This window comes from Dipodomys spectabilis, unplaced genomic scaffold (genome assembly GCF_019054845.1).
Source record: "Dipodomys spectabilis isolate Male_0828 unplaced genomic scaffold, ASM1905484v1 ptg000009l, whole genome shotgun sequence".
Taxonomy (NCBI): domain Eukaryota; kingdom Metazoa; phylum Chordata; class Mammalia; order Rodentia; family Heteromyidae; genus Dipodomys; species Dipodomys spectabilis.
This window is the reverse complement of record NW_024870686.1, coordinates 17127036-17140595: the sequence shown is the minus strand read 5'-3', so window position 1 is coordinate 17140595 and position 13560 is coordinate 17127036. Positions and strand designations below refer to the sequence as shown.

Here is a 13560-nt window from a genome sequence, read left to right as displayed (position 1 = left end):
CTCAGTAGTGGCCACTAAGTGTACAAAACTTGGGAAAACAACAACAACAAAAAAGGGGGATATTAAGATTTTGATGTCTAAAGAATTGGTATAAATCCATGCATATTTCCTCACTACAAATACATTTTAAAGAGTTTAACATCACCTTCAGCAGGAACTTCCATCTAGGCATGAAACAAAGATGCCATGGTTGAGTATGGATTTTTTTAGACTTGCAAATGGAGTTTTGGAAGCTAGGGGGCATCAAGGTATGCTGGATCCTTCCAACCTGACAGCTGAGCAAAAGTGACAGTAGACACAATGCACAACCGACATAGCCATAGCCAGCTTTCTTATCAAGGGAGTGGCTTAGGTCAACTACTTGCAGAGAATGGAACTATTGTACCAAGGGCAATTATACTGAACTTGCTACTTAAAACACACACAACCAAACCCATCATAAAACTGTTATCAGCTCACACAGATGCCAATCAGGAGAGCACGTATTCCCAACGCATCTTAAGTACTTCTAAGTAGCAACATATTCCGGGATTGAGTCCATCTCATTTTTCTTCCTCCTGTCTACTTGAGACCTCAGGACTTTTCCTTTCACTAAGGAATCAATAGGACATCTCCTACAGAAGCAGTCAGCCATCTTAACGGGGCATCCCACACTACACAACAACTAGTAAGACACAGCAGTTGACTTCTGTTCAGGGTGGATAATTTTATGACCACCAATTACATCTATAGCCAGACGTGAAAAGATAGTAATAAAAACAGGCCTTTGTCCTTTCATAAATCAAAGGAACCTTTTCAAACATTAACTTAACAACCTGTTTACAACTGTTCATAGGTGGGAGGTGGGCAGCTGGTATTCTAGTACTCACAGGAAGCATGAGGGTTAGGGGAGTGGCTTTTTCAAGGTCAAAGCTATACCTGGTTACCGAGTGGGTAATAGAGACAGTAGTCTTTAAGTCATTTTGGTTGCTCTAAAAGACATGGGCTATATTTTGAGGGCAAGGCCTGGATCTAAGAGTGACTGACAGGGAGTCTGAATCCAACTCTTTCTTGTTATTGAAAATGTCTTATCTGGGCATCTAGAATGTGCCATCGACACCAAACTTCAGTTACCCATAGATGTCTAAGGATGAGAACAGGAAAAACAGATGTGGGTGGAATCTGTTCACAGAAGAAAGCCATGGAGCACATAAACAGATGTGCTTCAGAGTCATACCAGACACAGCTCCACTCATGCCCTTGAACTTTATAATTCAGGTGACCTGGGAAAAAGGTGTCATGGAGACAAATCCCCATTCTGAGCACAATTGATGAGCAAAGGAAGATAGGCAGCACAGGGTCTTTGGGAGCTTATGACACAAGTCGTCAAGTGCTAGAGCATCCTGTAGCCTCCTAGCAAGAGGCTTTCTTGTGGCCAACGAGGGAAAACATTTTGGTCTCTAAGCACAGATGATACTTTGGAAGCCTTGTCCTACCATTGTACCCTATGTAGACACAGACAAAGCCAGGAGTGATGCCCGTTAAAAATTTAACTATATATCATATTCATTTATTATCAATCCACAGGATAATTTGATTGCTACATGAGCTCATAAAAGCTTTTTTTTCCCACCTTTACAAAATTAAAAAAAATGTGCCACAAGGATGTAATACAACTGCTGATAAACAAGAAAAGGAATCTTAAAATTATAAATTTGCTGTAGAAAAGATAAAAAACAATTATATTTTATTTAGAATTTTTTTTTACCTTGAATAAAATATTCCCCTGTATAAAAAATAAAAAAAGCTTGCTCTGGTTAGAATTAGAGTATTTTTGTCTTGAAAATCTGGGAATTTGCACACTATTTCTTTCCATGATAGTTTTCCTTTGTACCGCGTGGCATTCAAGCATAGCAGATTAGAGATTTTTTTTTTAAAGCAGTCTTAAAATGGGACATCTGTGGAGAAGTTTTCTTCTTCCCCTCCTCCAGGATGTGCAACGCAGCCTTGAGGGGAGGAAAAGGAGGAATGGACTGGGTGGGATCGTTGGGAGGTGGGGTAATGGGCACAGAAGGGGACGGCTGAATGTAAAATAGAGCAAGATCACAAGAAGGCCTATCGTAAGTGCTTTAAGATAAGGTGCAGAAGCAGACTGCAATGTTGCTAGTACTGCCCTATATACATATTCACAAGAATAAAAAATTCCAGCTAGTTCACATTTTCTCGTCCATTCTGAGGCCATCCACTCCACCATGCTGGCCTTGACCGTAGGCAATGCAGCACCTTCACTGCCCGTGTGGCTGTTGGTCCTTGAACTTGAGGGAGTAGCCCTGGGCGATCCAGCAGGTTCTAGAGATATGTGTCTACCAAAGGGCTGGAGTCCTGAGTTAAAAAGAAGCTCCAGTACTGGAGTTGGACACAGCAATCAATGTTCTATTGTCAAGGTTTTTTTTTTTTTCCCCCTTAGATTTGTCTAAAATAGGTGTCAAAGAGAAAAATAAAATACAAACAAACAACAACACAAAGCCAAGAAACCCCAACAACCACCAGGGACAGTCAAAGGCTTAATAGCTCTTGACTCGGGCCTGGGTGATATCCGATGTTTTCTTGATGACACTGGCCCGGGTTTCCCGGTCAGGCCGACTGCTGCTAGGTGCAGGGGACACAGAGGCAGAGATAGGGAGGTCTGTGAATGGGGGCCAGGAGCTGTTGTAAGGCACCGGACAACTCTCCTCCTTGATGGTGACCTGCAGATCTGGCTTGTTGGAAGTGACAAAGGTCGCCATACCGGGCAGCAGGTAAGTACTCCTTGTCCCCATGTTGCTGAGGTACTGTTTGCCTTCAATGTTCCTCTTCCGCCAGTGTGGTCTCCCCTTTCAAGGAAAAGAATCACTGAATGGATTTCTGGAAATGCAACAACTGTCCTTGTGTGTGGCTGTTTGAATTCAATTCTTTTTCATGGAATGAACAAGTTTAGCATTTCTACATCTTTCAACGGAAATCTACATCCACCTAATTCAGATCCCAAGCAATGGTTTCTATTCCATTAAAAAAAAAACAATTTGCATTTACTAGCTCCCAGAAATATGACAAGGAAAGTAGGTAGATTCTGGCTCTCCTGTGGCCTGGCTACCCAGCTGACCATTCCTAGTGTAGGTTTCCAGCCATGACAGACAATCCGTCATGGTGACTTGCTTCTGGACTACTGATTTCTGATTTGCTTCTTCTGCATTTTTAAAGGGAGGAAAGCGAGGGGCTTTAGGAACCATGAATGGCCCTTGATTGCTTTTACACAGGTACAGACTAAAGATCCTCAAGGGTCGCCATCCAGAGAAGGAGCTAGATCTCTGACCTGGAAGAATCCAGACTGGAATTCATATAAGCATGGATCCCTAGTGCCTTTCCAGAATTCCTGCTCTTCACTCCTAAGTGACGGGTACATTGAGGTAGCACCAGTTCAGACTACCATTAGCTTCTATCTCCATCTTTCTCTCTTCTATTCCCATCACCATCACAGAGCCATTTCCGACTATTGTGTGACCCTACAGGAGGGAAGCTGGAAGCAGGCAGATTGAGAACCGAGACTAGACATACATACCAGCCCCTGGGCAAGATCACGGAGGGAGAGGGACCATGTATATGTGGAAATAATTCTGTTTAGCACTTTGTGATGTTTACTTCTGGTCATTGCTTTCAGCCATGCAGGCTGTTCTATTTCTGCTAGTGAATTAGGATGTTTACAGTGGTAAAAACACCAGCTTTTCCTGGCTGAAACTTCAGTTTCCTCTTCCTGCTATCATAGCCTTTCTTTCTGCGCGTGACAATTTATTCCCTTTCCTGCCATTCAGTGCTCAACACAATCCAGAAGTGTGATAACTTTTAGGTTATAGACATTTTACTCTACACAAAGAAATCTAAAAGTGAAACTCACGATTAAAAGCATAGGCAGGTAAAGAAGCAGGCTTACCTCGGCGCTCTCGTCGTCACTGGGCACACTATCCGTAGTTTCGCTTTCTGTTCATAGAGAGAAGACAGGGCCATCATTCCCATCCCTCCAGATAATCTGGGGTGCATGCAGCATTTTAGGAAAGCTATATCCATACTTCTGAAACGGGTAATTAAGCACATCCCCCCCTCCTTATAAGGTCAAATTTGTACACTGAAGAAGCTAGAGTGATTCTGAATTCTGTTGCTAACCCCTTTCTCCTCCCCCTACAAGATTTGAGGGTAGGCTGGCATTTCAAGGCTATGTTTAGTCATGGCCTTCCAGTGAGGTGCCCTTTCCTCCCTCAGCTCTACCCACAGTGCCCACACATATACTCTTTTGGTCCATGACAACCACTGTATGGAAATCCCAACTCAGAATGGACGTTTTCCAAGATGTCTTCCTCAATTATTCCAATCCCTCAAAGTTTTCTTTACATCCCATCCTATTAGTATCCGAGTGCATCTTCTATCTGGGATGCTATGGGTGGCCAGATTTTAGAGTAGCTTCCAAAGTGCTCACTTAATGCTCACTTTCTCTGGAAATCCCTCCTCTTAAATGGGGGTAAGATATTCCTTTAGTGAAGAGAATATGGCAAGGATCATGGAATGCTAGGATGTAAACATTACATGTCTATGATCATGTCACATAAGATGGAAACTGTCTTTGGAAGAGACTTTGTTGTTGGCTGGTCATGTTAGGAAGGCTCACATGGCAAAAAACCAATGGCTGCTTCCAGGCAAAAGCCAAGAAGAAACTTAAGATCTCAATTTAACAACTTGTAAGGAACTAAATTCTGACCAAAACTATGTGAGCCTGGAATTGGATCTTTCCCCAGTGGAGCCTCAGATGAAATGCAGTCCTAGCCAACACTTTGATTGGAACTTAGGGAGACTTCGGCAGCTGGACTCCAACCCCCCAGAAGCTATGTGGGTTAGAATAAATAAATGTGTATTATCTTAAGCCATTAACTGGGGCTCCATTGTTAGGCAGCAATAAACAGCTAATCAGTTGCCATCCTGATTCTGCCTGCCAGTGGAGAGACAGAGTAGGTTTCTTAACAGCACTAGCTATACTTTTCCTTTCAGAAAAGATGAGGGTGTTAACTACCATCTTCCAAAGGGCGTTATGTGATGAGTAAAGTGAGAGGGTGTTTGGAAAGGCCTAGCATGTGGTCTAGCAGCAAACAGCATACGAAGTAATCATCATTCTTTGACATTGGACTTGTATGACAGGCTGGATTAATGAGTCAAAATCAACAGTTAATGGTTATACAGCATCTGTACCTACAATAAAAGGGTTTTTTAAAGAGCAGAAATTTACTTCTTAAAATAAGAAAATGGAAAGGACACAGTTTCTCCGTGTTCATAGCCATTGCAAAATGAATTCCTAGAAGAGAGAAACTAAAATATGTAGGCTCTCGGAGCTCATGTCATCTGCGTCATTTATTTTAGAGACAAAGCCTGCACACAGGCAAGAACTGTGGACATTTGCAGTGTTCTGTGAGCTCGGCTGACTCACAGCCTTTGTACATAGGTCTTTGTTTAGCCCTCACAAGGATGTTAAGTTGAAAAGCATCTATTATTACCCTTCCTATGCAGCAAAGCTAGTATGCTCTAGAGCCTTCTACCTTTTTCCACCCTGCCCCTCATGAGAGACTGGCTTCCAGTCTCGCATCTTCCTGGAGGTAGAACTGAGATGGCTGCAGGCCAGACAGAGTCCTTTCCTCCAACCAGAGCTCCTTGTAAAGTAAAGGCAACAGGTGGAAAGACTGTGTGCTCCTTAAACAACCTGCACGCATGGCGACTCCACAGGCTCCACCTGGGAGTGTTCTACATGTAGCCACTCTTCCCCAAGGGCTTCACACAGTGGGTGGTCAGTGAGGACTGGCCACAAGCAGCTGAAGGACAGTCCTCTTGTCAAGTGTATTTCACCATAGCATACCCAGCTGGGAGCCATAAATGCCCAAGAAAGGCCCTGGCTTAGACCTGCTGGCAAGCCAAGTTATGAAGACAAAGTGACAATGCTAGGCGCAGCCATGTTTCCATACAGAAAACAACCTAAACACAACAGAAAAGGAAACATCTCTGCAAACCCCAACCATAGATCAGTCTCCTGAGGGCAGGAGGGCAGGAGGCAGAAGGCAGGACTGCCACTTCCAAGAAGAAGAAGAAGAAATAAAGAGGAACAGAGATGTTGAGAAACTTGCCAAAGTCACATTCTGAGTCAGCATGATGGAGAAAAAAAAAACTGTTCTGATTCCAGGGACCCACACAGAACAAAACGACTCTGCTTCCCCGCTGGCTCTTCCGCTGGCCAAACTTCAAGATCCCCTTTCCATTTTTATTAGCTTTGTTTGTGCTCTGAAGCCAAGTTCCTCTTCCTTCTGCACATGCCAAGCCCCTTTCCACACCTAATGGGCCTTCTATAAATACCATGGTCATCTGCAAACAACTGCCACTAGGCATGATTTGGGGGGGCTGCAGATTCAGGAGAAAGAGCCGTTGACATCAAGATTCTAGGATTCCACCAAACCCAAGTGGTACTTGCTTGGTAGGTTTGGAAGCCGGCCTCTGGGTTAAAGACCTTTCACAGACCACAAAGATAGTAAGAAAGGTATTTCGTCTAAGTACCAATTTTTAACATAAGGAAAAAGTAGACAAGAGATGATACACGCATGCTGAACTTAGGTGTCCAGCTAACACAAATGCTGGTGGAGGAACAATATTTCTAAATGAAGATAACTGCTTTTGAAATAGTTATAAAGAATGTACACCTGCAATGGGGTATGATAGTTTGGATCTTAGATGTCTCCCAGAGACTCATGTGTTGAACACTAGGTTTCCAGATGATGGTTGGGGCAGGGATCGGAAACTTTAGGATGTGAGGCTTAGTAAACGAAAGTGAAGCCACTGGAGGTCGTGACCTTACACGTGAGGAGACCCCCCCCCCCCCAGGGCTCTTCCTTTTTCTCTCTGTTTATGGGCTGCCATTATATGAGCAGTATTGTTCTCACTATGATGCTCATCCTTGTCAAAGACCCAAAGGGATGGAGCCAAGCAACCATGAAAGGAAGCCTATGATACCATGAACCAAAATAACCCCTTTTCCCTTTATTTCTGATATTCTGTCACAGAATAGGAAAATTGGCTAATACACTATGATTTTATTTTATTATTTTTAAATGGCCTTTACAACCTGCAGCCTGGGAGTTGGAGATGCCCAAGGCTCTCTGAGGACTCCCAACCACTCTACCCTTTAGACAAATGCAAGTTCCCACAGCCATTCTCTCCCAAATGGTCGGCTCAGAGCTCCACTCTTGTTCTTTGAGTTGTATTCTACCATTCCCATGGCAGGGGTGACTTGTTACATGACTAACCAGTTCACTGCAGATGCTCCTTTCAGATCAATATTACAGCACAAATATTGACCTGTGTTCTCATTTCATTTTCCCTTCTGATTAGCTTGGTTTTTTTTATTTGTTTTTTAACTAACTTTGGACATGCTGGAGTTTAAAAAGGGAAAAAAAGGGAGTTGCCTTACAAGCATGCTATGTATAAACTGAAAATGTTTAGACACTTAACTGTTACTCACATAACAGGTAGATGAGTAATTTGGTTAGCCTTTCTTGTCTGTTTTCCTGCAAACAACTGGGGTGAGGGAAGAGAGTGATTTGGGTCAGATGGCGTCACATATTTTTCCACAGCAGTCCAGATCCTAGGATGCTGCTGGTTTTAACTTCATAATCCATCTCATCTCAGTTTTTAAAATAATTCCTTGGGGATATATACTGCCATATCTATTGTTGTGGGAGAGGGATGATGTATTTTATGTACAGCATGTTTGCACTAAATGATGTTTGGCGTATTTTCTGGAACCTTCTAGTCCAACAAAACAAGAGCAATAGAGACTCTTTTCCAGGAATCATTTCCTCAATTATTTTCATTTGAAGACTAAACTTAGTCTCAAAGGTAATGTCTCTTTGTCCTACTCCAATATATGTATACCTGATATGATTTCGGCAAAGAACTCAAAGGTCTTCACTGCTAGTTGGGAAGTAGTGTCCACTTTCTTGATTCTAACCAGTTGGCCTATGCATTATGCTTTCTTCTCAAAATCATTCTCTACCTCCTCTTCCTAAAAATACTACTGCAAGCCATCAACGATCAGGCAAGCAGCTGCTTCATGGTAGACCTTGAAAAACAAAATGAAGGCTGCAGTATAGCTTAATGGTAGTACTTGCCTAATATGCAAGAAGTGGTGGATTCAAGCCCAAACCTTGCAAACAAAAAATTAATCAAAATGACTATTCCCTAGTGCTTCCGCAGGTTAGGCCTTCATATATCCCTCCCCAGTACAAAAATTTTACAAAGATAACTAGAATTTGATATTGTCTTAAAATATTCAACAGGGGCTGGGAAGGTGGCTCAGTGGCAGAGTGCTTGGCTTGCATGCATGAAGCCCTGGGGTCGATTCCTCAGCACCACATAGGCAGAAAAAGCTGGAAGTGGCCCAGTGGCTCAAGGGGTAGAGTGCTAGTCTTGAGCTGAAAAGCTGAGGGAAAGCACTCAGGCCCAGAGTTCAGGTCCCATGATCCCCCCCCATACACACAAACAACAACAACAACAACAAATTCAACAAAGAAATTGTCTCTCTCTTCTGTTTGTTCCTTTATATGTCTTTGAAAATGTAAGGGGAGGCACAGAGGTGGAGGGACAAAGGGTGAATAATGCAGCAAAAAATGCTGAAAATGAACTACACAACTTGTGGGTGGGAATGGGAGAGAAAACTGGGAGAGAGCAAGGGAAGGGGTGACACTGTCCAAAAAGAAATATACCCCTTACTAGACTTATGTAACTGTAATCCCTCAGTACATCACCTCTATAATAAAAATAACAAAATTTAAAGAAAAAGAAATGGTCTCTTTCTCACCATTGCATTTAGACCAGAGGAGAAGATGGATTTGTAAAAGTGAATGTAGTTTTGTAATACTACTGGGATTATAGTTCAATAATAGCAAACAGCCTCCAAACAGCAGTTCCTTGAACAAGAGAATGAAGGTGGCTAGAAGAAATGAGTAAAACTGAACAAAGGAAGTCTGTCACGAACCAACAACCTATTACACTGAGAAACATAAAACAAGTAACATGACTCAGAAAGCTGTCCTTCCTAGCAGAATGTTACAAAATTCCTTACTGAAACAATAGCCCTGGGCAGGAACAAATTTCTTGTGCGTCTGTAAGCTCTAGAAAAGGAGCAATGATAGAATAACTCAGCTCAGTCTCTACTACTCCTGAAGATTCTGAAGAATTTATACAATGAAAACAATGGAAAGAACCAAAGGTCAGGCTACAAAACTAAGCTCCAACAAAACCTCCTGCTGCCTGCCATCTTTGGCATTGAAATCCCTTTTTTGAAATCTATGCAGATGTCCTGAAAAGGGTAATGAAATTTTCATTTCTCTCTGCATGGATCATCTGTTCTTGGGATGCTTCTCCTACAGAAAAATGACACTGCTGGCAAAAACAGAAAGAGATCTTGACAGAATCACCAAGAAGACTTCAAGAAAGTTTTGCTAAATAGATTAACATAAAAGTGTACTCTAAAGCACCACCCCACAGAGCATGATAATGCCAGCATTATAACATTGTAACATGTAACAAGTCATAGAAGAAAGCAACTAACTTTTAGCTGTAGCTATACAAATGGAAGCAACATAATTTAGTGTTTCTTCCTCCAGTTATCTCCATTGGGAAGCTACAGCATGAGCTTTCTGGTCTTCCTTCTTGGTGGATCTTTGTAAAAAGTAAATGGGACACAAAATTCAGACTCATGTGGCCAGGGCAGCACTGCCATGATGGTTAAAAACAGACCTTTGGCATCAGCATCAACAAATACTACCTGTGCTGCCAGCTCTACAGCCTTGGACAAATCATTTTATCCACATCAGCCTCAGTTTCCTCATTTATTTATTTATTTATTTATTTATTTATTTATTTATTTATTTATCTGGTGCCAGTCCTGGTGCTTGAACTCAGAGCTTGGGTGCTATCCTTGAGATTTTTTTTTTCAAGGCTACCACTCTACCACTTGAGCCAGAGTGCTACTTCTAGCTTTTTCTGAGTAGTTTATTGGTACTAAGAGTCTCACAGATCTCTACAAATTGGGGGGAAGGGAGATTGGGGAGGAGAAAAAGTGGGAGAAAAATTGGGGAGGGGGTAACAAGAAATGTACTCACTTATGTAACTATAACCCCTCTGTACAATAAAATTAAAATTAAAACAAAAGTCTCACAGACTTTCCTGCCCAAGCTGGCTTAGAACTGTGATCCTCAGATCTCAGCCTCTTGAGTAGCTAAGATTACAGGTATGAGTCATCCACATTTGGAAGCTTCCTCATTTTTAAAGAGGAAAATTGAAAATTAAGCAAGTCAATCCATACTAGGCATTTAGTATAGCTACCAAGACACAAGTAACAAATAATATAGCTATTAAAAATCCGCTAAGATCAAAGCCAGACTGGCAGATATCAGTCTGATGTATAAGAAGGTAGTCTGATATATAAGAAGGTGATTGTAAGTTTTCAGTAGCCAAGATTTGTTCTCACATTCCTTTTATGTTAAGATGTATGCTAAATGACATAAGCCAGTTGCAAAAGGACAAAGAATTGTATAGTTCTACAAAGCTACCTGGAGAAACCAAATTCACCAAGACAGAAAGTACAGCAGTGACTGCCAAGGACTGGGGTGGAGAGGGAAATGGAGAATTAGTTTCTAATGAATAGAATTTCAGTTTTACAAGATGAGAAGCATTTTGGAGATGGATGGTGATGATGGCTACACAGCAACACAAATGCACTTAATAACACTTACAGATGACAAATTTATTTTTTTTGCCAGTCCTGGGGCTTGAACTCAGGGCCTGGTCACTGTCCTTCAGCTTCTTTTTCTCAAGGCTAGCACTCTACCACTTGAGCCACAGCAACACTTCTGTCTTTTTCTGTTCATGTGGTACTGGGGAATAGAACCCAGGGCTTCATGCATGCTAGGCAAGCACTCTACCACTAAGCCACATTCCCAGCCCCACAGATGACAGTTTTTATGTTCAATATTCTTTGAAGCTCAGTTTAAAAAAAGAAAAAAAAGTTGGCATTAAGGACTATGAGGTTAATTTAGCAGCTGAAAACTCACAAACAACCATTCATGTGAATCAACTTTAATGGTCACGTGGATTCTGTGCCAGAGGCAGGGTGGCACCCTCTGGGAGGACATTCTGTTTTGGACTGTGTGAAGAACACGGGAAGAATCCCTGAGCCATCAGCTAAGAGTAAGCTGTAGTTTCCCCTGTGAGGGTCTCAGCCTTTTAGTTTGAATATTTACAAGCATGAATACTGACTCAGAATTTACCTTTCCTAATTATGATTGAGTTCCAAAAAATTAAATGGGGATCATCCTGGAGAGAGTATAAGATGATGCAACTGGAGGTGAAGCAAGGAATTATCATCTTCGGAATAATTTTAATCCTTTGTAGTGCTGGCTGGACCAATTCCTTGAGGAATTAGAAATGGGCTCAGTAGCCTGCCTGGCCCAGTTAGAAGCTGCACTAAATAGAAAGGAAGGGAGAAAATACACGGAGGTGACACATCAGCCCGGTAGAGTGAAATAGAAGGATCTAAGCAATGATCTTGAGGGTACAAAGTTCTGTACTATAAATTTCCTGGTTGTATGACCTCAAGCGAAAACTCTCTATTTCTAAAAGAGAACGCTCTGGAAGAAATGATTTCTAAAGTCCCATTTACCTTAAGCATACTGAAATTCCGCTGAATACTACTGAAAAATCTGTCAATTCACACAAACCCCACTCGAATGAGCTACTGCTCCCAATCACAAGTGAAATTGTTATGAGTGATCAAGTAAATAAATGCTGTCACCATGTCTTCTAAAGAAGAAGTATTAAAACTAAAAAGGTTGATTAAGAAAGCAAGAGTTGCTGGGTCCTGAGGGCTCATGCCTGCAATCCTAATCCTAGCTACTCAGGAGGCTGAGATCTGAGGATCCTGGTTCAAAGCCAGCCCAGGCAGAAAAGCCTGTGAGACATTTATCTCCAACTAACTACCATAAAACTGGAAGTGGTGCTATGGATCAAAGTGGTGGGGTACTAGCTTTGAGCTAAAGAGATCAGGGACAGTGCCCAGGCCTCGAGTTCAGTCCACACAGTGACAAAAACAAAAACAAAAACAAAACAACCAAAAGTAAAAAATAATGCTAGCAAGTGCTGACGGCTCACATCTGTAATCTTAGTTACTCTAGAGACTGAGATGTAAGAAGCATGGTTTAGAGCCAGCCAAGGAAGACAAATCCTCAAGAATTTCATCTCCAATTAACCAACAAAAAGTTGGAAGTAGAGATGTGACTCAAGTGGTAAAGTGCCAGCCATGAATTAAAAAGGTAAGCAAGGATGCAGGGCTCAGAGTTCAAGCCCTGGTACAAAACCAAACAAAGCCCACACACTGAAAAACAGAATTAACTCCAGCAAGAATTATTCCTGAGACAGGAGAGATTTTTCTGTTGTATAGTGAAACAAGAAGATGCCAGATTAAAGGACTGCACTGTCTCATTCCCCACTGAGTCCCCAAGCTGCCCGCCTGCCCACTTACCTGCATAGGAAGACACGGGGGAGATCTGCAGAGGGTAGAGCTCACTCATGCTGACTGGCTGATCATCACTCTCAGTGGTCACCTCTACTACTTGGCAAATGTCTGGTGGGTTAGTGACAATCTCTGGGTCCTCAATGTTGCTATCCAGATGGGACTGTCCTACAACTGCAAAGAAAAGTAAGCCATAATGTCCGTAAGAACTGACATCATAATTCTAGCATACATTCTCAAGAAAAACCATCTCCAACAGAAATAAGCTGACATTCAGGAGTCAGATTTCCTCATGGTCACACATTACCTGCCAGGAAGCTGAAAAATAAGCCTGAAATCTGGATTCCTGTCTCCAGAGAAGCAGCCTGCTAATAGCCTAGCTCCCTGAGTGTGTCCCCAGCATGCCTGCTAGGGGCATGTCCATGCGACACTGTCCTGCTCTGCTCAGCAAAGTTTCAAACTCAACCTAGTCACAGCTAATGGCTACAGGCTGCACTGTACCTAGCTAGCCTCAGGGTAAAGATGTCAGTGCTTTGAACTTGACCTATTTCTGTGCTTTGCTCCTGCTCTGAAGGAAGGTTATTTTTCTTAGTTCTGTGGTCCAGAGAGATTTTTATCAAACCTTAATGTGAAGGAAAAGACATAAAAACCCACTCCACCGTGTCACTGCTCACATGGGAGGGGCTCTAGTCATAGTCTTCTTCCTGTTCTGAATACAATTAATTGTCCAAAACGTCAGAACAATGTAATCCACTTCTAATAATCATTAGTAGTATTAAGTGCCCAGGCACTGATAACATGAATTCTGATCAATCTGACTTCGAAGTAGCCATATTTTTAAAATTCAACCTTTTTATCTTAAGACAACTGCATATAATCTCAGTGTTTTAAGAAATAATAGAGATCAGTGTGGTCTTTACTGTTTCCTCTAACATCTTGCAAAAGTAGAG

General features: G+C 42.1%; 1 protein-coding gene across 4 annotated transcripts in view; it reads right to left on the bottom strand.

Moving 5' to 3' along the window:
* Positions 1-1520: 1520 nt before the first annotated feature.
* The window catches only part of Irf2 (interferon regulatory factor 2), an 81941-nt gene continuing 69901 nt past the window's right edge, over positions 1521-13560 (bottom strand). For all 4 annotated transcript variants that reach the window (XM_042700594.1, XM_042700600.1, XM_042700596.1 and 1 more), the window contains exons 7-9: positions 12620-12784; positions 3947-3993; positions 1521-2852 (exon numbers count right to left, since the gene is read on the bottom strand). In XM_042700594.1, the coding sequence (XP_042556528.1) occupies positions 2544-2852; positions 3947-3993; positions 12620-12784 (521 nt within the window). In that variant the 3' untranslated portion in view covers positions 1521-2543. The remainder of the gene's footprint in view (positions 2853-3946; positions 3994-12619; positions 12785-13560) is intronic.